General features: G+C 51.4%; 1 protein-coding gene and 1 long non-coding RNA gene across 5 annotated transcripts; one reads left to right on the forward strand and one right to left on the reverse strand.

Moving 5' to 3' along the window:
- Positions 1-4,453: 4,453 nt before the first annotated feature.
- Positions 4,454-21,908, reverse strand: PCMTD2 (protein-L-isoaspartate (D-aspartate) O-methyltransferase domain containing 2). 4 transcript variants are annotated; one of them, XM_079784243.1, is made up of 6 exons: positions 21,789-21,908; positions 17,525-17,855; positions 15,231-15,333; positions 13,535-13,706; positions 9,886-10,009; positions 4,454-7,341 (listed from the first exon to the last, which is right to left on the reverse strand). In XM_079784243.1, the coding sequence occupies exons 2-6, from the start codon at positions 17,829-17,831 to the stop codon at positions 6,962-6,964; spliced, it is 1,086 nt and encodes a 361-aa protein (XP_079640369.1). In that variant the 5' UTR covers positions 17,832-17,855; positions 21,789-21,908; the 3' UTR covers positions 4,454-6,961. The 4 variants fall into 4 exon arrangements, with proteins under 4 accessions (XP_079640369.1, XP_079640370.1, XP_079640368.1 ...); XM_079784244.1 differs by having other exon boundaries at positions 13,571-13,706; positions 20,966-21,871; XM_079784242.1 differs by lacking the exon at positions 21,789-21,908 and adding an exon at positions 20,966-21,107.
- Positions 21,909-22,505: 597 nt separating this feature from the next.
- LOC307107192 lies at positions 22,506-24,429 on the forward strand. Its single transcript, XR_013814198.1, has 3 exons — positions 22,506-22,596; positions 22,895-22,996; positions 23,316-24,429. It is a non-coding gene; the product is annotated as an uncharacterized lncRNA (long non-coding RNA).
- The last annotated feature ends 1,943 nt before the right edge of the window (positions 24,430-26,372 follow it).

The raw sequence follows: 26,372 nt of genomic DNA on the forward strand, positions 1-26,372 counted from the left end.
TTCCAATTAAAAAGCCAAAATCAAAACCAGCCACCCATTTTTTCTCCAGTCCCGTCTTAACCTGGGTTCTGCCAACCCTTAACCAGGGTTCTGTCAACCCTGGTTCCACCTCGAGGATTTTAAAACACAGCTCAAATAAAGTCAGGCCCTCTACCAAAGCAAGGGAAGGCCCTGGATCCAAGAGACAACTCACCCACGTTCACCCAATGGGCGGAGAACCGGTGGGCTCAAGGGGCCCTTTGCTGGATCCTAGCTCCAAGTCCAAGTCCAAGGGATGGCCCTGGGTGAGTTTTCTTTGGAATCCTGCCAACTACGCCAAGTAATGTTAACGAAAACAAAACAAAACAAAAAAACAACAACACATTGAAACCTGTAAAGAATTTTAGTGAGTTTACTTGAGCCAAACTGTCGACATATGCCGGGAAGCAGAACCTCAACAAACTGAGATAAAGCTCCGGAGAATGGCGGGTTACATTGTATTTATACATTGCCATCAGAGGAGGGACATGGGTGGGCTACATGAAATTCATTGGTGATAGATTAAGGAGGTGGGAGAAAGCAAAGCTGGGAAAACCCCTGGGACTGGATAAAAAGTGAAATGATGGACACATACTTAGGTGGGTACAGGAACAATTAACATGATAATGAAGGAATTTGTGGTCTCTGTCCTGGTGCCCACCACATTAGGTTGTGCCCCAAGGGGTCCAGAAAAAGGGAGGTTACGAGTTACCCAGACATTTCAAGCGTATGTTATCATAGATGCAAAAAGACACATAGGCTCAGTTAAGGTAAAGGCTGACCTTGTCAGTGAAGATACCGGCCTAGGAGGTGACTGCCCACCATAACTGCGTTTAGTTAAAGTTTTGTGGTGACTTTAGTTCTCCGAGTTTGCAAGACTGTCATGCAGGCCTCCCCTGAGCTGTCAGGTCAGCATGTGGCCCTTTTCATCCACAAGTCCACCCAGGGTCTTCCTACCCCCCGCCCCCCGACTTCCGTGGTGCTGCCCAGGAGGACAGCCTGTGGAGCCTCAGGGACTGCTGGCTTCTGATGTGTCAGCCAAGCCCACTTGATTGCAATGTCTGGACATCTTACTAAAGTAAAATAAGTTAACTTTAAAAATATATTTTTATTGATTTCAGAGAGGAAGGGAGATGGGAGAAATATCAATGACTAGTGGCCCGGTGCACGAAATTCATTCAGAGTGTGTGTGTGTGTGTGTGTAGTGGGGGTTAGGTTCCCTCAGTCCAGCCTGCACTTTCTCCAATTGGGGACCCCTTGGGAGATGTCCGACAGCCAGTTTAGGCCCGATCCCTAAACTGGCAGTCTGACATCCCTCTCACAATCTGGGACCGCTGGCTCCTAACTGCTCACCTGCCTGCCTGCCTGATCGCCCCTAACTGCCCTCCCCTGCTGGCCTGATCTTGCCCCCAACTGCCTCTGCCAGCCTGATAACCCCTAACTGCCCTCCCCTGCTGGCCTGATCTCACCCCCAACTGCTCTCCCCTGCCGACCTGGTTGCCCCCAACTTCTCTCCCCTGCCGGCCTGATCTTGCCTCCAACAGCCCTCCCCTGCCAGCCTGATCTTGCCCCCAACTGCCTTCCCCTGCCAGCCTGATCTCACCCCCAACTGCCCTCCCCAGCCAGCCTGGTTGCCCCCAACTGCCCTCCCCTGCCTGCCTGATCTCGCCCCTATGGCCCTCCCCTGCCGGCCTGATCTTGCTCCAAACTGCCCTCCCCTGCCGGCCTGATTGCCCCTAACTGCCTCTGCCTTGGCCCCCACCACCATTGCTTTGTCCGGAAGGAAGTCAGAAGTCCGGAAGATGGCCGGTTGACCCAGTTTAATTAGCATATTTCCCTTTTATTAATATAGATTATATAGGATAGGATTGCTTAAATGGGGGGAAAAGACTTTTTCAGCAGGAGGAGATGCTCTTGGCAGACAAAAATACATAATCCCTATATCTGGACTGATAGTGAGCCATATGCACTATATTGCCAAACTGAACAAAACATTGAACTGCTTTCTTACACCTTACACCAAATAGCTGTTGCCCTTAAAACCCCAACTCAGCCCTTACCTTAGGCTCTGCCTTCCCAGTTCACCCAGATTAGTTTCTGATTGGTCGGTTTCTATGCCAGTCAGCGTCAAAAGCTCTGCCTCCTAGGAAGCCATTGGCTCCTCACACTTCACCCATATTTGGTTCTGATTGGTTGGTTTCTATGCCAGTCAGTGTCTCCGGGCCTATCTCTAGTCCTGATCAGAGAGGCAGGGCTGATCAGCAGCCCCCGTGGAGGCCCGGAGAGAAAGAGAGGTGCGGCTGCTGGCCAGGCCTGGAGAGAAAGAGAGAGGCAAGGGCTGATCAACAGCTGCCACGGAAGCTAGGATCAGACCCTGCTTCTCTCTCCAGGCCTGATCCACAGCCCCCTCAGCAGTCAATGCTGGGTCACCATGGCAACCCAGTACTGACTGCAGGACTTCCAGTCAGTTGAGCCTTCGGTTGTTTTGGACGTTATGGACCCTGGGTTTTTATATATTAGGATGAGAGAGAATCATTGACCAGCTGCCTCCTGCACATCCCCCACTGGGGATAGAACCCGCAACCTGGGCAAACTGGGCACATGCCCTTGACTGGAATTGAACCCAGGACCCTTCAGTCCACCAGCTCTATCCACTGAGCCAAACCAGCCAGGGCTAAATAAGTTAATTTTTAACAGCAAAAGTCCATCCTTGCAAGTTTAAGAGTGTGTTTGGACTCGGCAGGTGCAGGTTCTCACTGTCTCACCTGGTCGCTCTCCAGCTCTGCCCTAGCCCAGTGGTCGGCAAACTCATTAGTCAACAGAGCCAAATATCAACAGTACAACGACTGAATTTCTTTTGAGAGCCGAAAACCCGACTTCTGCACATGGGCCACGAAGCTTCAATCGCACTGTATGTGCTCGCCCGCACGTGGTATTTTGTGAAAGAGCCACACTCCAGGGGCCAAAGAGCCGCATGTGGCTTGCGAGCCGCGGTTTGCCGACCACTGTCCTAGAGAAAGGAAACTCGAGGCCTCTCGCCAACAGCTATGGAGGAACTGAGGTCCTCAAGCTGACATCACCTGAGGAATAATCCTCTCAGCAACCACAGGAAGGAGCTTGAAGCACCCTCCTTGCTATGGACTGAATGCCTGTCCTCCCAGTCATATGTTGAAACCTAACGCCATGTGGAGTGTTAGGAAGGGATGCTATTGGGAGGGCATTCGTTCACAAAGGCGGAGCGTCCTGAAGTGAACTCAGTGCCCAGGGAGGCCTGAGAAAGCTCCATCGGGGAGGTTGCTCACCTTGAGTGCGTGCGCAGACGTGAGAGCCAGCCAGCTGGTGAGGATCACAGACAGGCAGCTGCATCTCTGCCAACACGCGGGTCATTCTCTGCCACATGACGCTCGGCAATCCCAGGAGCAGAAGGCGCTTGCTCTGCCCCAGGACAGAACCTGAGGTCGGGGTATGCGTGGCCCTGACCCTGCATCCCTCCCGCCCATCACCACACACAGCAACAACAGCTGTTTTCCAAACAACTTTTATTTTCTCCCCTAACCCTATGGGATAACAACTCCACTGCCCTTCTGTCGTGTGGGGTGGAGGGGAAGGGTCAAGCTGCAATCAGACAGACTCGCCTGGCGCCTTGATCCTGGCCTTCCCACCTCTAGCTGGGGAGGAACACATCCCTGTTGCTGACCAGCCACCACGTCTCTGGCGGCTGCAGCTGCCCACGCTACCGGACACTCCTGCAGGCAGGCCTCGGCATGGCCAGACCCAGCTCACCTTACAGCCTGTGATGGTGTTAGGAGGTGGGGCCTCAGGCCGTGAAGGTGGAGGCGCATGAAGCGTCAGTGCTGTCAGAGACCCAGCCTCTTCCTTCCTCCCTGGGAGGGTGAGCTGGACCCCAGACACCGGAGAGAGGCCCTCCCCTACCAGCTCAGACTTTAGCCTCCAGAATGTGAAAAATAACGTGTTTAGAAGCCACCCAAAATACCAAAATGGTGTTTTATTATAGCAGCCCAGATGGACTAAAATGTACAGGAAAAACTGGAATTTGAAATGAAAAAAATTTTTTTCAATAGCACCTCAAAAATTGAAGTCCTGACCCTAACCCCCGACCCTGCTCTGACCCTGACCATAAACCCCAATCCTAAACCCTGGCCCTGGCCCTAGGCCCTGACCCAAACCAACCCTAAACCCTCACCCTTTGCTGCTGGTAAAATGTATAGCTACCAGTAGTACCCAATTTTCCTTCCATATTTCAGGTTATGGAAAAATTGTGCCAAAAATCTAACCACAGACAGACACTCTTCATATACCAGAATTAGTAATAAAGTGTGAAAGAAAACACACTGTAAGAAAAAATGTATTTTTTTTAAGATTTGGGGGCAAGAATATCTATCCCAGACAAGAAACAGAAGCAATGCTAAGAGGCTAAAATGTCTTAACTGCCTTTATTGATATCTTGTATTTATTCAGGTATATCAGCTTTTAAACCAGTTTCAAATTTCTTACATTAATCCCCTGAAAGTTCCAGACTGGCTAAAGCACTTTCACACACACAGTTGATTTTTACATTACACACTTAATATTAAAACTGATCTTTGTTTTGTACATCTCAATGGCTCTCCTACTTCTAAGACAAACGTCACATATAAAAACACAGACGACTACACAGAAGCCCACGCTGTCAGAGAGTGGTTCCTGCGCGGGCTTGCGGGCAGCACAGACCGGGCAGTCGCAGGCTGCTCACACTACACCGGCGACGCGGCCCACAGGCCGGCTCGCAACTCTCCGTCATGTTTACCAGATAAACACCACGCTAGTTCATATATATTACAGCATCATATTTTTTAACCAAATTCTGGTTTAAAAATCACAACTGAGAACGTGTAAATTAAAACTGCTAGGCAAGTTTAACACATATAGGAAAACATGTGTTATGCATGGCCTTTTTTTTTTTTTTAATCCTCACCTGATGACATTTCTTCCAGTGATTTTAGAGAGTAAAAGGGAGGGAGGAGGGACAGAGGGAGAAACATTAACACAAGAGACGTTGATTGGCGCCTCCCGCACGCACCACGACCAGGGCTGGGGAGCCCACAACCGAGGCACAGGCCCCTGCACTGCCTTTTATAAGGCAACTGTGGCTTAAAAGAAATGAACTCCACATACAATCACAGGGGAAAGCATAATAGAACAGCTTTCACAGATACACTTATTATGTCCAAGAGTGTCCACGAACTGGAGGCCTCTGTGCATCCACAAGACCCTGTCGCTCTGCAGCGTCACCGGGGCGCTCCACCCTGCTCTGAGAGTGGCCGAGGCACAGGCAGGACACCAGGCCATGACGTGCTTCTTCCCAACAGCTTCAGGACACAACACGGTTTCCCAGCGAGGCATGCACACAGCATCCTGTGACAGAAAGGATTCAGCTACTAAAAACAGCAAAAAGGTGAAAAAAAATAACCAGGACTCAGTTAACTGGTTGAAACCAGAGACTAAACCTCAGCAACACCCAAGACTTGAAGCGGTAAAATTAACCCTCAATTCTGGGTGACTGACCAACATCAGCACTGTTCACTGGGCTATTTGTTAACATTTAATACTATTCTTCTGTTTGGGTAAAAAAACACCGAGAAAGAACCAGTGTTTTGGAATAAGCACTGTAGCTTCAAACATTCCGCCGCCAGACCCACAGGACCCTCCTTCCGGACCCAGACCCTGGTTAGACAAAAGCCCCGCCACGCGGCCCCCAGGTCTGTGTCCGAGAGTGAAACTGCTCTAGTGCAATGGAGCTAGCAAAATACATACATTTGTTCTTAAGAAAAATTACAAAACTAACCAATCTTTTTTCTCCAGAATTACAAAAGATAAAATCTGAGCCAGTTCTCTAACGTGATTATGGAGGAATACCGACGGAAGCTCTGAAGGAAAGCGAAAAGCACACGCGGCCAGCGTCTCCGCCCCTCCCGCAGCCCGGGGCCTCCACTGGCTCCGAGGGCCGCGCCCTGGGTCCCGGTCCGAGAGGCCGCCCCTAGCAAGGATCACCAAGATCCTCGTGGTCGTCGTCATCGCAGTCCTCATTGGGGTAAAAGTTGTCATTTATTACCTACACACGACATGCGCTTCCTTCTTCAGGGTATTCTCTCAGGGATTACTAGACATTGGTTCTTTTTCTGATCGATCAATCGATTGACTGATTGTAGAGAAGGGAAGGGAGAGAGAGAAACACTGATTTATTGTTGCTCCACTGCTTTAAACATTCAGTGGCTGATTCTTGTGTGTGCCCTGACAAGGGATCGAGACCGCAACCGTGGTGTATCTGGACGATGCTCCAACCAACCGAGCTACCCAGCCAGGGGGACATTAGTTCTTCTAAAGGTAAGGGAAGGTGTCAGGGAAAACTCCTTGGAATTCTTTTGGAACTCCTAAAAGATATCTGGCAGTTTGATACTTTTATTCCTCCTCCCCCAACACAATTTTTAAAACCCCCACAAACTGACAACTCCCATAAGAGTTTTTACAACTTGACAATAAGGGAGGGCTTGTCAAGAAGGGAGAGCTAGGTTTAGCGAAGGTCAGGGCCACGAATTAAGAAGTTGCTAACGTCAGATTCAAATTTGGACCAAGGTGTGTCACACCCAGAAGGCCCCACTTACAAAGTGCGCTGTCACGCTCCACGCACAGCACGGCACGGCCCCTCGGTCTCACTGCGTGTGCAGGCGGGCCTCCTGGGCCGCCCACGAGCTGGGGGGCCCTTTCTCCAGGGACTCTGTCCCTTTCAAGAAAACATTCTCCCATGCACTCACGTTTGTCAGATTATATTTAAAGAAATCTACCATTTAATGAAAATTCTACAAGATAATCAAGACCAAACTGGAAGAACCGTGCAGACAGGGCACACTCCGCTGGCCACAGTCTCGGCGCCACCTGCATGCGCTCACTTGTCCCTGTAGTAGAGCAGGTAGTACTTCAGGGGGTCAGGCAGGGGCAGGCTCAGGACCTTCTCCCGCAGGAAGTTCACGGGGGGCTCTGGCTTCGTCTCAGCCGGGCTCTGCTCCTCTTCTTCCCGCTGCTCCTCTCCTAAACCCTCACAGCTGTTGTCCTCAGACGGGTTGGAAATCCGACTGGCAAAGACCTCTTTGTCTAAGAAGACAATGGTTTCCATTCGACGGCGACGCACTCTCCTTCGCTTGAACCTGGGAGTGGCCTTCAGTCCGTCCCCATTTCTGCTCACTGCTTCCTGGTGAATGACCTTCTTAATGGCGCCCCGGATGGCAATGCGAGCCAAGTCCTGGAGGCTCCGGACCGCCAGGGGGGCTGCAGCGCAAAGGACATGAGTCAGTGTCTGTGATGACAACACGGGCCTAACCACCTGGAAACTGCATGTGGACAAACAAAGCACAGAACGTGAGCTCTTTTCAGGAAATACCTGACACAGTAACGCGCACGGAGACGAAGGAGGGCAGCACCGCTGCGGAGACAGCAGGAGGAGGCCCGGCGGCTGCGTCCTCCCCCGCCCGGCCGGCCCGCGGGTCCCTGTCTGCCCGTGGGCTCTCTCACCCACCGCCACCCGGCACTCGCCCCCTACTCTAACGTTTTCACTGTGATTTGTAAACTGAGTACTTCTTGTTGTTGTTGTTAAAGTAGAGAAAAGTAGAACCACACATTTTTAAGAACAAAAACTCTACAGCCTAAGAAAAAGTAAAGCTTGGTCACTGAGTTTACTGCAGACTCTGCGACGAGGCCGTGAGGGCTTTTCTCGGAGGGAAAGGAACGAGGGGGTCAAGTGTTTCAATACAGTAAACTCAAAACCAGCATCGCTCTCCCCTCCAGGACCTGAGTGCCCCAAAACATCACCACCCACCATCCGGAGGCCTCGCAGAACCTCAGCAAGTGCCCACTGGACCCCGGGGCCCTGGAAGTTCCCGTGACCCCATTGTCAGCACCAACTCCTCTCTGCTCAACTGTCCTCTTCCTCCAGGAAGGACGCTGGGGCTCACCCTGCCACTCGCGGCTGCTCCTAAGGCAGCTGGAACGGACAGCGCTGGCACGTGGGCCACGTGGGGAGGTAACCTGCTTGCTGGCTGTGTCAGCTCTTCCCCCTCCCCGCCGAGTGCTGCTGCCCAAGGTTCTGACGTCACCCCTTCGCCCCTCTCCTCGGTCTGACCTCTAGTCTGTGGCTGCAATTAACAGCCCGGCCGGCAACCCCCAGGGCTGTCACCCAGTCCTGACCACAAAGCCGCATCCCAGGTCTCTGGCACCCTTCCTCAGAGAGCTCCCTGGGGGCCTGTCCTGGGCCTTCCCTCTCAGGCCAGCGTTCACATCCATCTTCATCTCTAGCCTGGGACATCCCAATCGCCTCCTAACTGGTTCCTGCCTGTGCTCACCGTGGCCCGTCCACTCTGAGGGCTGAGCCTGCCGGCACCTACAGGACCTCACTCGGCACTGACTCCATCAGCGTGACTACTGGTCTACAAAGGGCACGTTCCAAACACGTGGACTGCTGTTCCCTTCATGATCCCTAAACAGCATCACATGATTATTTATCATCCAATATTCACTTTGAACCACGGGCTCAAAACCCACATATCAGGGTGCCCTCCACGTGGTCATGACCGTCAGCCAGGCCCAACCAAGCCTCCTTGACCCCCGACTGTCCCCTCACCTCCAACACGCTGCCGTGGGCAGCGTCAGCTCAGTTACCCTCTGGGAACACGGAACATGGACACGACTGCATCACTCAGGAGGGTGATCCTGAGTGAGACGCTCCACCCCCGAGGAGCTCTGCACAGCCCGTGGGATAAACTGCAGGCCCACGGGCATCCCATCAGGGAGCCCACTTGCCTCCTCTGAGCACCTGGGAACGTACACGTCAGTCACGGCCTTGGCTCCTTTCCCCCCTCTTCTCTCCTTACGGAGTTCCTCTCGGCCTCAAGGACCAACACAAACATCCTCACTCTCCACGCCTAACCTCTCAGTCCCTCTGCAGTCTATGGCTGCTCCTTACCCCAGTTCCTCACACTTCAACGACCATGTCAATGTCATGTGACCTGCACTTAGCAGAGACCAGGAAGAACATCACATTGATAAGTGACTCCTCTCATATATTAAAGGATGATTCTGGAAGGAACTCACCAACATGTATTAGTTATCTTTGGGTGCTGAAATTAAGGGTGATTTTTTTCTTCCTATATTTTTTTTCATTTTCCAAATTTTCTAAATCATCAGAAAGCAGAGTGCATGCTGAACAGTTTTATATTAAATAAAGACACTTGCAGTTTTCCTTGCTGTGTAAATCTCTTGTTGAAATTATAAAACATTTGGCTGAATGCTTAACTCTTTGGTGGGTCTGCACCCTGACGGAGCGAGAGGCACAGGCCTGGCCGAGGAAGGCTCCACTGCAGACCTGGCCCTGCCCACCTGAGCCGAGTGGCGGACACGTGGCCCTGCAGCTGCCCCGGAGCAGAGGGACCGGGGTCTGCAGGAGCCCCGCGGCCAGAGGTGCCGGGACACACTCTCCACAGGGCGCGTTTAATTCCCTTCTAGGTGGCTCTTCTGCTTCCCAGGGCATCACCGTCAGCAGTTCTCTGTGATGTAAAACAAGGCTAAAATCACGTACAATAAGCTGGAAATAGAGTATAATTGTTTAAATGCCTAAAAATCACTTGGAAAAGTTTAAGGTTAAAGTGAGTGGGAAATGCTCTTTAATATTAACCCTTTGCACTCGCTCGCTTTTCTCGATTCCTTTATTCTACTGTTAACCGTGTCGAGTCACACTCGACATCCGAGTGCAAAGGGTTAAAGGTTCCTTCTAATGAAATTCAAAACATCCAAATGATGGGCTAGGGGCTCTGTACTCACGTAACTGGACGAGTCTTGATTTCCCCGACTCTGAGCGGCGCGGCTGGACCAGAGGAGCAAAGGAAACAGCCAGGATCTTTTTGGTTTCCCAAGCAGAAGGTCCCGTGCGCGTTATCTTAGTCAACTATCCCGGAGACAAAACAAGACTTAACTACTGGTAGGTTAGATTAAATATAGTCATTCCTACACACCATCTGAAACCACACACATACACGAATCATGAAACACCCGAGGGCAATGTGGCATGAACAGTGGATACATTTAGTCTGAACACAGCCACGCATCTCACCCTAACTCCTGTTGACAGGAAATGTCTACAACAGAGGAAAAGTTAAAGGACAACAAGAGGACACAATCCAAGGAGTGTAGGGTTCTGATGAGACCACTTTCAATGCTAGGGGATGTGGAGGGCTCTGAAGTGACAGTCATCAGGCACACACAATCTACACCGCACCCTGGCCAGCCAGACCTCCTACAGCAAGGGGGACTCACGCCCAACAGCTGCAACCACAGAGCACAGCTCCTTGCTGGGAGTCTAGCTTCCTGTCCCCTTGGGAGATGCACACTGAAGTGTCCAAGGAGCTTCCCAGTGACGCTGCCCAGGACCCTGGAGTCATGGCTACCTGCGTGCAGTCTCTCCACATTTCCTGTGAATCACCATCCAGGGGCGCAGGACCGATCAGACAACACGACCATCCTGTGTCCTGTGGGCCTGCTCTGGGTCACAGGACTGTTTCTGAGCAGCTCTGTCCTGCTAAGGTTATATGCTCTCTAACTAAAAATACCTACACCAGCAAACCGTCTGAAAACTAAGGTTCCATGCCATGAATCTCAGAAACGAAAGAATTCAGTAGCCATGTATTTGATGAACATCAACAAGTTACTTGCATTCTTGTATACTAGCAGAGACATTCCTTTTTAAAAAACAATTATTAAAGTGATTGGGGTGACACTGGTCAACATGAACATATAGGTTTCAGGTGTGGGTTATAAGATCTGTATCGTACCGTATGCCCACCACCCAAAGTAAAACATTTCTTAAAAGGAGAATTTCTAGTTATAATGAACATCAAATATTTAAATGTAATAAAAAAATGTGTGAGCCCTTAAAACTATAAATGCCTATTTCATGTTCTGTATGAGCAGAATACTGAAAATATGTCTCTAATCCTCAAATTAACCCAGCTGTAGCACAATTCTAATAAAAGGTCCTATGTATTTCTACGAAACCGTGAAGATTCCTACAGTCCTCTGTAAGGAAGGACCCACTCCGCATTCTGAGAATAAAGAGCAGAGACGAGGCCTGGTCCTGTCACCTGTGAAAACAGCAGGACCAACCTGGCAGGACGGCCTACTTGGCACGTCTCCAGTGGAATAAAAAGGCAAAAAGCACACCCCCCAAAAATCTTGAACTAGTTATAGACATCAGATTGTTGGTGATCATGGTGATGCCACGTTGTAGACAGACATCACACTGGGCGATGGGGACGGCGTTCCGCCTGAGAGACCGGTGGCGCTGACACCATTACCATCTCACGGAGGAAAGGACCAGGAGAAGAACACGGGAAAGAGCCCCAGAGATATGCTGCAGGGAACTCGGTGAGACAAATGGCCGAATTTCTTCAAAAACAAAATGCAATGAAAAAGAAAGAATCTACATATTAATGCACTTAGGAGATACTCAGACCAGACTCCACACATAAATCTTACATGGACCTGCCTTCACATAAACAACTCAAAATAACTTTAAGACAATCAGGAAAAATGGAATGCTAGTAGACAGTTGAAGATATTAAGAAATTACTATTGCCCAGCTGGTGTGCTCAGTGGCTGAGCGCTGACCCATGAGCCAGGAGGTCACAGTTCAATACCGTCAGGCCACATGCCCACAGGCTTGACCCCCCGGGGGGAGGAGAGGGTGTGCAGGAAGCAGCCGATCAATGATACCAATTTCTATCCCTCTCACCCTCTCCCTGCCTGTCTCTGAAATCAATAAAAACGTATTTTAAAAAAGAAAAAAAATTATTAATTTTTTAGGTTGATGATGGTTTTATGACTATGTTTTAAAAACAGGATCCTTATCTTACCCAAATACATACTGAAATATTTATGAGTAATTTGGGTAATTCACTGAGTCTTTATGTAACAGTAAAATAACAGTGAGTCACAACACACAGCCTCATGTCCAGTCACAGCAACCGGATCATCACATCAACTAGACCCACACACCAGTGACTGCCAGGCAAGGACTGAAATAGCGATGTGAGCACTGACTGGCTTGAAACTATTCACGAACTCTTCTAAGTAACCCAGTGTAACTTCTAAAACACGTGCTGTCGCCTTTTTCAAAAGGACATCAAACTAGAAACAGGTACAAGGACCACACTCAGCCAGCAGGAAGGCACCTGTGAGCAGTTGTCCCTGGTGTTCCTTCATTTCCTAAAATGAATGATTACTTTTCAAGCAAAATAAGTTAAATGCAAACATTTAACAATTACAGAAAATTTTAAAAAATGCACAATCTCATAATTTTTAGAATTTTGTTTTTCCTAGTTCTTTGTGACAGTGAGTCATCCTTCGCAATGACCAATGCATGTCTGTTTTTCCCACAAACACAGTACTGAAAACATACTAAAACATGCATGACCCAACAGCAGACTTGGGCAAGATGCCCACCAAGCAAGGGATTCCTGTGAACTATCACCATCACAGTGTCTCACAATGAGACTGCCAGCCGGAATAGCCTTACTCTAGTTCTTTTATACAGTAACTACTAGAGGCCTGTTGCACGATATTTGTGCAAGAATAGGCCTTCCTTCCCCTGGCTTCACTCCCAGCCACTCGGGAGCCGGCATGTCCCTGCTCCCCAGCCACCCCCAAACCGCCCGGGAGCCGGCACGTCCTCACTTCTGTCCGAGCACCACTCCAGTAGCTCCCTCAGCCGCCCCCGCTTCCTCTCATAGCAGGCTTCACACCGCTCTGCGCCTGCATATGCAAATTAACCCCATCTTTGTTGGGTTAATTTGCATACTCATTCTGATTGGCTGTGGGCATAGCAGAGTGATGGTTAATTTGCATGTTTCTCTTTTATTAGGTAAGATAGGCCTGGTGCATGAAATTCGTGCGGGGGGGTGGGGGGTGTCCTTCAGCCCGGCCTGCACCCTCTCCAATCTGGGACCCCCTTGGGGGATGTCAGACTGCCGGTTTAGGCCCGATCCCTGTGGATTACCCCCTAACCACTCCCCTGCGGGCCTGATTGATGCCTAACTGCCCCCCAGCTGGCCCAATCGCCCCCAACTGAACTCCCTTGCAGACCTGGTCACCCCCAACTGCCCTCTCCTGCTGGCCATCTTGTGGCGGCCATCTTGTGATGACGTGTGCAAGGGTGTTGCGCTAGGGCATGATGCCACTTAGGCTTTTATTATATAGGATAGGATTCTAGTAACAGAACAAGCACGACAGCACAGCTGTGGGTGGGGAGTGTACAGGGAGACTCTGAGATGCTTATTCGACCCAAGACCTGTCCTTGCCTGCTACCTCATTTGTGAACACAGGGACTTGTTACAAGGAAGAGTATGTGTCAACTACCTGGAACAGACCTTGCCCAACAGTTACATGTGCAAAGATGTCAGTTAGGAAGGGGTCTGACCTTCTCTTCCAGCGGCATGACCAGGATGCCCCCCACCTTGAGAAGACTCTTCATGTAGTCCTCGTGCTCCTTCTGCACACCTGCCCCGCAATACACCCGGTCATACTGAGAGCAATCGGGAGAAAGCTCCAGGCAATTGCCAGGAACAAAGGAAGGTTCACAGAAGTCAAACCTGAAAGGAAGAAATGTGTTCGTCCCACAGCTCCGTAACTGTAACAGGGCTACCAATAAACCGATGCCAACCACGCGTGATAGACTTCCCTTTCAGAACCCTACACCAGGTAACACAGCTTCCTGAGGTGGCACTGGAAGCCAGACTTCAAAAAGGATTGTGCTATTAATAAGTAAACCCTAGAAATTCCAAATAAAGTATCATGAAAGTGAACATCATAAGCATGATCCAAGCTTAAATCATCCAACCTCCAATCATCACTATCTTTGCCCTGCATTTATAATTAATTATCTTATTCAAAGTCACTACACAACAGTGAAATGAGGGTAAGTAAAATACATTTGGTTTTTCTAAAAATTTTAATCCCTAAAATAAGACTATTCATGCCTTGTTTAAAAATGGCAAGAACTAGTTACAAATACTGTTTACTGTTTTAGAAACCATCAATGATAAAACGTCTCTATATGAAACATGTAAACTGCCGAAACCTGTTTGGCTCAGTGGATAGAGCGTCGGCCTGCGGACTGAAAGTTCCCAGGTTTGATTCCGGTCAAGGGCATGTACCTTGGTTTCGGGCACATCCCCAGTAGGGGGTGTGCAGGAGGCGGCTGATCAATGTTTCTAACTCTCTATCTCTCTCTCTTCCTCTCTGTAAAAAATCAATAAAATATATATTTTTTAAAAAAAGAAACATGAAAACTGAGCAAAATGAACATTCTATTTCTTTTATTGGCGAAAAACTACCTTTACCTAGGTATCACAGTGAACAAATCTAAAGCCCTAAAAACCCCAATATATGTTTTAAAACTTTTTAAATTGATTTTCAGAGATACACATAGATTTGTTGTTCCACTTATTTATGCATTCATTGCTTGACTCTTGCCTGTGCCTTCATCGGGGATCGAGCCTGCCACCTGTAACCCTGGAGTACCAGGAAGATGCTCTAACCAACTACCAACTGAGTTACCTGGCCAGGGTGCCAGGGTGCCAGGGAGAGGGGGAGAGAGGGGGAGAGAGGGGGAGAGGGGGGGGAGAGGGGGGGAGGGGGGAGGGAGGGGAGAGGGGGGGAGAGGGGGGGAGAGAGGGAGAGAGAGGGAGAGGGAGAGGGAGAGGGAGAGGGAGAGGGAGAGGGAGAGGGAGAGGGGGAGGGAGAGGGAGAGGGGGAGAGGGAGAGGGGGAGAGAGAGAGAGAGAGGCGTGTGTTAAGACTTTTTTTTTAGAGAGAAACATCAACGTGAGAGTGGAACATCCATTGGCTTTTTCCTGCATGCCCTCCACCAGGGATGGAGCCCACAACCCCGGCACCTGTGCCCTGACTAGGAATCGAACCAGCAATCCTGCAGTGCACAGGATGGCCCAATCAACTGAGCCACTCCACTTTTAAACCATTAGACCACACATCCTGGTCCCCTGCCACACCACAACCATGCCTGCTGGTCCCAGAACACTGCGGATGGATTTCCCCCGTCTCATCAAGTTTACCTTACCACCCAGACCCTGACAGAGGGACAGGGCTTGGCCTTACCTGTCGAAGCTGTCGCTGGTCCTGATGAAGAAGTCTAGTTTCTGCTTTGCGTACTCAATCACGTCTGGATGAAGCTCCACACCATGGTTTACCCCAAAAGGACCTGCAAGGGTTCAGAGCCAGAAAACTCTCAGAACTGGAGCGACAACTCTTACTCTGCATTTCTCCCGTATCGACAGCAACAGGTCTGACTCTGTGTGAGCAGTTACAGAAACTCACACTGCTTTCTGATCTTACATCACCTCGAGCTAATCTTTATATGCAAGGCAGGCTCTGCTCACATCACACTCACTCACTTGTGGTTACTGACTCCACAGCTTTCCAAAGCCTGAGCTTCCCTGCCCTCCAACTTCCAAAGAATTATGTGAAAATGTAAAAAAGCCAAGGTCTGAAACCAAGAGTTCAAGGTCTTGCCACTAACTGAAGAAACGTATTTGCCAATGAAAGGTGACACAGGACTGTTTTCCACAGAAGGTCCCACCAGACACTCAGCTGTGGGCATTAATAATCCTCACAAAACAGGTTTTAATCATCATTGAAAAAACGACAATTCCAAGTCACAGTGAAACATGTTTTACATCAAAGGGAACCGCAAAAGACGTGACGTCCTGTTACTGCTGTCAGTGTGCCCTGCGTGGGAACCTTCCTCCCGGTGAAATCTGGGGGACAACTATGGACACAAACAGCTGAGCCGAGTCTGTGTGGGGCTGTTTACAGGCAGGTCAGAAACAGGCAGCTCCCTCTGTGCTGGTGGAGGGCACAGTGCTCCCCTGAGGGTGTGGTCCTGGGGGGCCTCTGGGTGTGCTTGCAAGGAAGTGGATGCACATGTGCCAATTCTCCAGGCTCCACACTTCACGCTCTCACTCCCTCCTACCCATACCCAACGTGAACTCTCTCACAACGGACCCCTTTCTCCTCCAGAGTCACCGTCATCAAAAGGCCCCGTCAACCTCCGGGCGGGACCGAGTTGCCTTTTCCATCCTGTGAGGCTGCCAGGGTCCAGCCTGGATGCCCAGGGCCTGCTCCCTTCTCTGCCTTGATACATTTTTTCCCCAGAAAAGCTCTGGCCATGATAGTTGTTAAGATGCCTCACCCCCCACCAATCACATTTTACACAAGACAGGAATTAAATGAATCCTCAGTTATCGGATACTGTTCCTAAATGGCTTCAAGAAAGTTAACTTGTGAAATCTCTCTACCCTGGAAATCATCATACCTAATAAAATGGTAATATGTAAATTACCATCACTCCGCTACGCCCACGATTGGGCCGGCTGGAGGCACGGGGGCGGGACTCAGGGTGGCCGATTGGCTGGCGGTAGGAGTGGGGGGCGGGGACTCGCGAGTCCCCGCCCCCCGCTCCTCCCATCGGCTTAAACGGCCGCGGAAGACGCTGGTGGTGGAACTCGGGGTGGCCGATTGCGTGGCTGCTGGCACCAGTTTTCCGCCAGCAGCAGTTTTCCGCCAGCAGCAGTTTTCCTCTGGCCACCCGCCCGATCGGAGCGCCTCCCGATCGGAGTTCCTCTCAGGGTGGCCGATTGTGCTGGCGGGAGGCGCTCTGATCGGCGGGTGGCCAGAGGAAAACTGCTGCTGGCGGAAAACTGGTGCCGGCAGCCAGATGAAGGAAAGTCTATTGCACGAAACTTCGTGCAACGGGCTCCTAGTCTAAAAATAACATTACAGGCATTAATTCTCCCAGTGTTCAAATCACAAAACAAACAAAAACTGTTTGAGAGAACTTTGAATCCCAGGGGACTTGGAAGTTAATTGTTCTGTTTAGAGCAGTGGTTCTCAACCTTTCTAACGCCGCGACCCTTTAATACAGCTAGCAGGGTTGCCTAAGACCATCGGAAAACATAGATATTTACATTACGATTCATAACAGTAGCAAAATTACAGCTATGAAGTAGCAACGAAAATAATGTTATGGTTGGGGGTCACCACAACGTGAGGAACTGTATTAAAGGGTCGCGGCATTAGAAGGCTGAGAACCACTGGTTTAGAGCAAGTGGCAGGGCATGCTGGGCGAGGTCTAGTCAAGAACCAGGGAGACCAGAGTGACGCCGCTGTCCAGGTGCTCCACTGTCGGGGAGGGGGGGGTGTTGACACCTGCTGGAGGCACAGGTGGCAGGGGACAGGGATCGGGAGCGGTGCCCCAGGGCCCTCCCCTCACCAGCCCACCCAGTGACTATGGTGAATGATACCAGATAACGCAGGGAAGGCCAAGGGCGATTAGACAGACCCCTCCAAAGGACACTGCCAGCAGCTGCTTTGGTAGCAAACTCCCCCATTACCTAAAATGAGCCCCACCATGGAGCTGAGGTAGCCGGTGCCACTGCCCAGGTTCAGGAACGAGAGCCCAGGCTGCAGGTCCAGGGCTTCCATCACCTCTGAGTAGATGCACGGAGCCGACAGGTGGATGTTCCCATGCTTCCATGCCAAGTCTTTATACGCATTTTCTTTAAACTCTTCAAGATAATAATCTGCGCGGTCAATCGCTCGGAAAGCCTGCTCCACCAGTTCGGTCCGGATGTACTGTGCTTCCTTCAAATTGTCTATCAGCTCATCGTTGTCCTCACCAGCACTCACCGCACCTCCCATCTTTGAGATCACACTCGGGCAACACTGCAATGAAAGATTTTTTAAAGGTAAGAGCAGAACAATGAAAGTACTAAACGCATACCAATTTCAAATTCTGAATTCTGAAATACAGATGGAATACATTTTGTCAACCCCTGCCTGCCTCAGAGCAAGAATGCCAGCTTCAGAAGGAAATAAACTGGGTGGTACCCATCCAGAAGGAAGTCTATAACTTATAGTATCAACTAAATTAAATCTTTTTTTATTTTATTTTATTGTTTTGTTTTTTTATAGGGAGGAAGGGAGAGGGATAGAGAGTTAGAAACATCGATGAGAGAGAAACATCAATCAGCTGCCTCCTGCACACTCCCCACTGGGTATGTGCCTGCAACCAAGGTACATGCCCTTGACCGGAATCGAACCTGGGACCCTTGAGTCTGCAGGCCGACGCTCTATCCACTGAGCCAAACCGGTCAGGGCTAAATTAAATCTTTTTAATTTGAACTTGAGATACCTACAACATATTTAACTTTAATCCTCAATTAAACTGTGAATCCCAAGCTTTACTTTCATCAACAATCCACAAAGTCAAGATTTTAGGATTGAATCTATCTTGAATACAGATCTGCCTCAAAGGGATATACCCACCCATGGCAAAATCACTGAATGTAATACAACAGGAGGGCAGACAGTCTAAAAACTCATTCTAACAGCAACTGTTCTTTGAATATTTTCAAGTGCTGCAGACCTTTTTTGTAAACCTTTAACACACACACACACACACACACACACACAAAAGGCACTGAAATTCAGGTAAACAACAAGTACTAAAACTTATTGGTCATTTGAAATTCTACTGGACATGGTGTCCTGCATGCTGTCTGGCAACTCTGCACCCTCAGACACATAGATGCCACTTCCGGCAATCCACGCAGTCTGCTCATTTGGATGTTCTGACGTACACAGTTCAGCTGAAAACATCCACAAAACGCTCTTCCCCAACAGAACATAGTGTAACAAACACAAAATCTAGTTTACAGGTAAGCGGAGCTGCTACTCCACCCCCTGCCCCCCTCTGGAGTCTAGCTACACCGCCCTTCCAGCTCTTCAATAGTATAAACTACACCTTCCCACCTGCCTTCAAGAACACAAAGGAAGCATGGCCAGCTGCTCAGTGGTTAGAGCATTAGTCTGAGGACTGAAGGGTCTGGGTTCGATTCTGGTCAAGAGCACGTACCTTCAGTTGCAGGCTTGATCCCTCCCCCTGGTTGGGACGTGTGTGGGAGGCAAGCAATCAATGTGTCTCTCTCACATTGAGGTTTCTCTCTCTCTCTCTCTCCCCCTCTCTAAAAATCAAAGGAAAACATTCTTGGGTGAGGATTAACAGCAACAAGAAGAATACAAAGTAACACCTTGTGTTCCCCTCTGGCTCAACTAAGAGCCTAATGTACCTTCATCTAATTAATAGGGAAAATGCTCTGTAGAGGTCTTACTCTTCCAAAAACTAAAAAAAAATATATTTTCAAATTTTATACTTCGTCCATGTAACTTTTTCAGAATCAGGCCAACTCCTATAACAACGTATTATAATTTTGTTATTACAAAATTTATACTTGCTTTGCCCTCACAATTCTCCAGCTTTCTAACCGAGAGAGAACCCTAAGGAAACACTGGGCAGAGATTCCACACGCACTTCCCGCCCACACAACCGGAAGCTGTGATGGGAGAGGGTTACCCAAGAAAGAAAATACATGAGCACATGGATGAACCTCCCTCTTCTTACAAGGACACAAACGTGCGAGCCTGGGCGTCCATGTCCCAGCGGGGACAGTTCCTCTTCTTCACTGGGGCTCAGAGCTGAGTCTGAGGCTGTACACAGCGCTGGGCCCACTGATTCCATCTCCACCCCGCTCTGCCTCAGAGCCCTTGTGAAGTTTGGGTCCCTGGCCAGTTGAGCTGGTTGGGATACTGTGCTAATGAGGTCGAATTTAATCTTAGATAAGCCACTTAGTTTTGAGGCTAAAGTCTATACCCCTGGTCTAGGACAATCATCTTAAAATGTGGGTCACTGGTTAAAAGTGGAGCTGTGGCCGAAACCGGTTTGGCTCAGTGGATAGAGCGTCGGCCTGCGGACTCAAGGGTCCCAGGTTCGATTCCGGTCAAGGGCATGTACCTTGGTTGCGGGCACATCCCCAGTAGGAGGTGTGCAGGAGGCAGCTGATCGATGTTTCTCTCTCATCGATGTTTCTAACTCTCTAACCCTCTCTCTTCCTCTCTGTAAAAAATCAATAAAAAAATTATTTAAAAAGAAAAAAGAAAAAGTGGAGCTATGTGTGGCTGCTCCCGAGTTTGGGAAAAGACTGGAACCCCCCCCCCGCCCCCCCCCCCCCCCCGCCATGGTCTGAGCCTGCCCAGGGTGTCCACACCGTCATTCCACCCCAAAGGCAAACAGACTGTACGTTGGTAGGTTTTATTTTGTACTAAGTACTATCACTTATCTCCAACTTCGCCTCACTTTGAAAATTTATTCCATATGCGAAGGCTACTTTTTTGGTTTGTTTGGTTAATCCTCACCCAAGGAAATTTTCCCCATTGCTTTTCAGAGTTGGGGGGAGGGTGAAAGAGAGAAACATCAATGTCGCATGCACCCCGGCCAGGGACCAGGCATAGAACCCGAGACCCCTCAGTGCTCTGGTCGACACTCTAACCACTGAGCACACTGGCCAGGGCGCAAAAGCGAGTTTTTTAGTAAATACAGCTACAACCTTTTCACAGGCAGCACCTGCCAGTCACGACCTCATTTTGGCTTCACACCTTATAAGAGGCTTGGCATTCAAACCCAAGACTGGTCAAAAGCCCATGTTCTTTACCCCACAACAAATGCCACTTTCAACCATTCTCAAGGGGGCAACATCCTTTAACACATAGCAAGTGGGTGATCTTTGTCCAAAATGACAGACTAAGTAACTCCGGGGTAACCCTACCCCCTGCCACTGGTGAGATGCAGTGACCATCTGTAGGGTCTGACTATTTATCAACTTGGCAGCAATCTAACTCTCCCTTCCCCCCGGAAACAACCACTGCTTATTACTGACCCCGGATGTGGTCAGGCCTCAGGCCTCCAAACCCGGATCTACCGTCCATTCAAACCCGACCTGTCAAAGGAACGCGGTCCTCGCTCCCCGGCGCGGCAGGGGGTCTCCTACTGGGTGGTGGGGTGCGGGCCTGCAGCCGTGAACGTGGGGTCACGGTCCATCCTGGGTGGTTGTCCACTATACGGGCCGGGTTCCATCGTGAACTCACTTCAGAAAAAGGTGGACCAAGTCTTTCAGGTGGAAATGAGCTGGAAGGGACCCAAACCCGCACCTCCTGCCAGAGGACGGGAAGCCACGGAGACGCCTCTCTTCCCAGCACCGCAGGCTGCCCTGCCGAGCGCGCTCCTGGGCCGAGGCGGGCGGACCCGGCACCGAGGGCAGACCGAGCCCGAGCCGCCCGGACCCCGCTCCCCGGGGCGTCACCGAGTGTGTGGCTCCCCCGGGCTCGGCCACGAGTTGTCAGCGGCTCGTGGGGACCGGGCCGCACTGACCCCGAGGGCGGACTGACGCCGGACGACGCTGCCCCTGCCCCTCCCTCGGCGAGAGGGTCGGGGCGACGGCGCCACCAGCGACGCGGGCCGTCCCACTGCCCGGCCCCCTGGCCCTGACCCTCCGGCCCTGACCCTCCGGCCCTGACCCGCCGGCCCTGACCCTCCGGCCCTGACCCTCCGGCTCTGGCCCGCGGAGACGCCTGACCTGCCCGACCACCGGCCGCGAACGCTTCCCCGTAACTTAGGGGCCAGCGGCGACCGAGGCTGTGACGACGGGGTCGGGGAGACGCGGGGCGTGGGGGCGGGGAGACCCCGGGGTCCGGCGGGCGGACCAGGGAGGGAAAAGGTGGACCTTCGGGCAGGGCCCAGGGCGGCGACGGCAGCGGCTCTACCTCCAGGGCCGGCCGGCCCGCGACCTGCGGCTCCTCGGGCGCCGCTCGCCCGTCCGCGGCCTGTCTGCGGCCCCGACCTCCGCCGCCGTAAACACCCGCCGGCCCACGGCGCCTGCGCGGCCAACGGCCCACTGCGCGTGCGTCCCGGCCGGCGCCGGAAAGGGCCGGCGGGCTCCTTGGCCCCGCCCCTCGCCGGCCCGCCACGAGGTCGCGGCTGCGAGCCGACGCGAGGCGCTGCGGAGCCGGCGGGTCGCCGGGCCGGCCTTGCACCCTGCGGGGACGCGGAGTTCAAAGGGCAGCGGGCCGGGCGGGGGGAGGATTGTCCCCTTCGCGCCCCACCGCGAGCCGGGGCCCCTCAGTGAGCACGAAGGCAGGGCGGCGGCTGCCTGGGCTGGGGTGGCAGGGAGGGACAGAGGACGGGCGGGACCGGGGATCCGCCTGGAGCGGGCCGACGGCTCACAGCCAGGCCGGGCCGCCCCCCCCGCCCCCCGGAGCCCCCGCTGCCGGTCGCCTGCGTCGGGCAGAACCTCCCCTTTCCCGGCCAGCAGAGGAGCCCGCATTGGGACAGGCCGCCAAGCCCCAGCCGCCGTGCTGTCCACAGGGACCGTCGAAGACGCCCCAGAGGACCCTGGGCCCAGCGGTGCCATCTGGACACATGCGCATTAAGGTCACAGCGCTTGGGCTCCTGGGTATTGGCAGCAAACAAAAAGGGTTGGGCGGAGAGGGGTGCGACTCGGGACACGCAGCCACGTGCGGTGTGCGGTGTGCGGGAGAGGAAGGAGCGCCCGAGGAGGGAAGCGGCCTGCGGGTGAGCAGAGGCTTCGGTGGGGCTTTTCCATCCAGGGGCTGAGCGCCCCCTGGCAGGATTCCTGTCCCGGGTGATGTGGGGGAGGGCGAGTTTGGGCTAGAGGGCTGTTGGGTCCTACAAGGCAAAGAGGAGGTGTCTGAATAATTGTGAAAAGGAGTCAAATGCAGGTGTGAGCTGCAAAGCTACCCTGGGGGAGGCAGCAGGAAGCGCGGGGTGGGCGGTGAGCTGCGGTGAGCTGCTAGTGTGCAGGAGTGTGTGCCCCCACACGGAAGGGTGTGTCCGTTTTGTTCCTCTCAAGGTGAGCGGGGCTCCTGGTGAAGCTGACAACCGCCACGGCGGCCTGGCAGATGGACCCTGCACAGGCTGTCTGATACGCGCACTACGGCTTCCTTTGCTTCAGGTAACCCCATTTTTTAGTTGTTGTTTTTAATTGTGAAAATATATAGAAAACGTAAATTTACCACTTTAACCGTTACTAAGTGTCCAGTTCAGTGGCATTAGGAACATTCACATTGTTGTGTAGCCATCACCACTGTCATCTCCAGAACTTCTTTTATCATCTGCAACTAAAACTCTGACCAAGATGCCTGAGACAACCACGAGGTGGACACAGGATGTGAGCCGGCAGTGTTTGGGGAGCTGGGTGTTGTGCAATAGCTCAATGACTCCCGAGAGGTCGGAAGCCAAACCTTACAATCACCTCTTCCTCCTGCTGTCAGTTTCCAGGCCACAGTGCAGAGGGGAGTCCAAGCAGGTCCTGGAGCTGAGGGGAAAAACAGAATGCAGGGAGACCAAGGCAGCTAGCAGCCCAAAGCACGCTGGTCCCGAGGAAGGTCTCCGAGGTCTGCCGGTTCCCACGGTCGCACCAGGCAGGGAGCAGTACCTGACCCACCAGCCCGCTGGGAGCCTTGTGTCCAGTACGTGGAAGATCTTCATCCATAAGGAGTAACCAGCTTCTGACCCCAGCTAACAAACCAAAGAAAGCTTTGGAAAGATCAAACTGTTCCTAGTAACTGTGTCCTAGAAAAAAGCTAAACAATCCTCTCTAATAAAATGGTAATATGCAAATTAACCATCACTCTGCTACATAAGCCATGCCCACCAGCCAAGCCATGCCCACCAGCCAATCAGGGCGAGTATGCAAATTAACCCCAATCCAAGATGGCTACAGCCACAGAGAACAAGATTTCCCAGGTAACAGAGGAAGCCAAGCTTTCCATAGCCATTGCAGGCCTAAGCCTCCACTCAAGCTACAAAGTTTCAATTATAGAAGGTAAACAAATTCAAACAAATGGGGCAGAATGGAGCTTGAGAGAGCAGGCCAGGGTTGCTGCCGGCAACAGGGGAAGCAAAGCTTTCCACACACCCTGGCCAGGCTCACCCGCTTAAGGCTACAAAGTTTCAATTGTAGAAGGTGAATTAACTGCCACAGAAATGGCTGCCGGAGCCCCAGGCTTGGCTCCGCTCCAGGCTACAAAGTTTCAATTGTAGAAGGAAAATAAATTCCAGATACCAGGGCCTCCCCTTGGGTTGCCAGGGGGCGTGGCTGGCCTGCAAACCACCACAGGCCCCTCGCTCAGGCCGCCCCACACCCCAAGGGAACCCCACCCTGATCCGGGACACCCTTCAGGGCAAACCAGCTGGCCCCCACCTGTGCACCAGGCCTCTATCCTATCTAATAAAAGAGTAATATACAGATTGATCATCACTGCAACACACAATATAGCTGCCCCCATGTAGTCAAAGATTCTGCCCCCATGTGAACACAAGATGGCCAGCAGGAGAGGGCAGTTGGGAGGCACCCGGCCTGCAAGGGAGGGCAGTTGTAAGGGACCAGGCCTGCAAGGGAGGGCAGTTGAGAGGGACCAGGCTTGTAAGAGAGGGCAGTTGGAGGTGATCAACCCTGCAGGAGAGGGCAGTTAGGGGTGACCAGGCTGGCAGAGGAGGGAAGTTGGGGGCAAACAGGCTGGCAGGGGAGCAGTTAAGCATCAACCAGACTGGCAGCAGAGTGGTTAGGGGCAATCAGGAAGGCAGGCAGAAGCGGTTAGGGGCAATCAGGAAGGCAGGCAGGCAACCAGTTGGAAGCCAGCAGTCCTGGATTGTGAGAGGGATGTCCGACTGCCCGTTTAGGCCCGATCCTGGTGGGATCGGGCCTAAACGGGCAGTCGGACATCCCTCCAGGAATCCCAGATTGGAGAGGGTACAGGCTGGGCTGAGGGACAACCCCCCGCCGTGCACGAATTTCGTGCACCGGGCTTCTAGTATTTAATATAAGAATACAAAGTTTTCAGCACTCAAGGTAAAATTCAGTGCCTGCCATCCGATCTAAAATTGTCAGGCATACAAAGAAGGAGGAAAATACAACTCACAATGAGAAATATCAGTCCATTGAAAGTGACCCAGAGCCCTCGCTGGTGTGGCTCAGTGGATAGAGCATTGGCCTGCAGACTAAATGGTCCCAAGTTCAATTCTGGTCAAGGGCACATGCCCAGGCTGTGGGCTTGATCCCCAGTAAGGGGTGTATAGGAGGTAGCCAATCAATAATTCTCTCTCATCATTGATGTTTCTATCTCTCCCTCTCTTTTCCTCTCTGAAATCAATAAAAATATTTTTTTAAAAAAGAAAGTGACCCAGAGCTGACATAGATCTTAACATTAGTAGACACAGACATTAAACCTGTACAGCATGTTACCATACTGAATGCTGTAGGCAACCGTAACACAATGGTAAATATTTATGTGCCTAAACATAGAAGAGACACAGTAAAAATATGGCATAAAAGGTAAAAATGGTGCACCTGCACGGGGCGCGGCCAGGAATGGAGTTTGCAGGGCTAGACGTTGCTCTGGATGAGCCAGGGGTGAGTGGGTGATGTGAGGCCTCGCACCGCAGGGCACTTAGGCTACAGGCAACATATTACTTAAAATTCTTACGTCGTAAAGTAATCTTAGCTTTAACTTTTTTACTTCAGAAACTTAACTATTTTATAATAACACTTAGCTTAAAACAAACACATTGTATAGCTGTACAAAAAGATTCTTCATATTACTCTATTTTTAAAATTTTAATTTATTTCTTCATTTTAAACTTTTTTGGTAAAAACTAAGATACAAACACACACACACTAGCCTAGGCCTGCACAGGGTCAGGATCATCACTATCACCGTCTCCCACTCCACGTCCCCTCTGGGGGACTTCGGGGCAGCAACACGCGTGAGCTGTCCTCTCCTGTGACAACACGCCTTCTGCTGGAGCACCTCCAGGGCTCTTCCTGAGGGTCACTCTTCAGAAATCTGTCCCTGGTGGTCAGCTTGGTTTCTTTTTTCCAGCATAGACTTGCTTATAAGCACAGGAGCATGCCTCCCTAGGAATGAAACCTTTCCATGTTGGGGCCCATGTGTTAAGGAGCTGGCTGAGGTCTAAAAGCTGCTGTGAAGCCTTCACTGAGTTTCTTGGTGGTTCTTTTTCTTCCCGTGCAGCGTCCTTTTCTCTTGCCTCTGCCGCTCTGCCCTGCTGTCCCAGGCCCAGCGGCTCCTCAGTGGTCAGTCCTGGAGCTCAGTGCACCCTCCTCCATCGGCTTGGAGGTGCTGGTGTCTCAACCACGGGCTGGTGGTTTCTGCAACCTCCTCATCCTTGGCAAATCCTTTGAAGTCACAGGCTACGATGGCACTAAGTGATAGGGATTTTCAGTTCCATTTTAATCTCATGGGACCATGTTGTACATGTGGCCGTCATTGTCCGAAACATAACTATGTGGTGCGTGACCATAAGCCAGC

This window comes from Cnephaeus nilssonii (assembly GCF_951640355.1).
Source record: "Cnephaeus nilssonii genome assembly, chromosome: 11".
NCBI lineage: Eukaryota > Metazoa > Chordata > Mammalia > Chiroptera > Vespertilionidae > Cnephaeus > Cnephaeus nilssonii.

Bases quoted from the DNA above. Each gene is read 5' to 3' on its own strand.
- PCMTD2 (XM_079784243.1), bottom strand. From the start codon at position 17,831: ATGGGAGGTGCGGTGAGTGCTGGTGAGGACAACGATGAGCTGATAGAC. The intron at 15,334-17,524 runs GTAATGGGGGAG...GAACCCTTGCAG, and splicing joins CATGGTGGGGCTCATTTTAG to GTCCTTTTGGGGTAAACCAT. The intron at 10,010-13,534 runs GTCAGACCCCTT...TCTCCGGGATAG, and splicing joins TCATGCCGCTGGAAGAGAAG to TTGACTAAGATAACGCGCAC.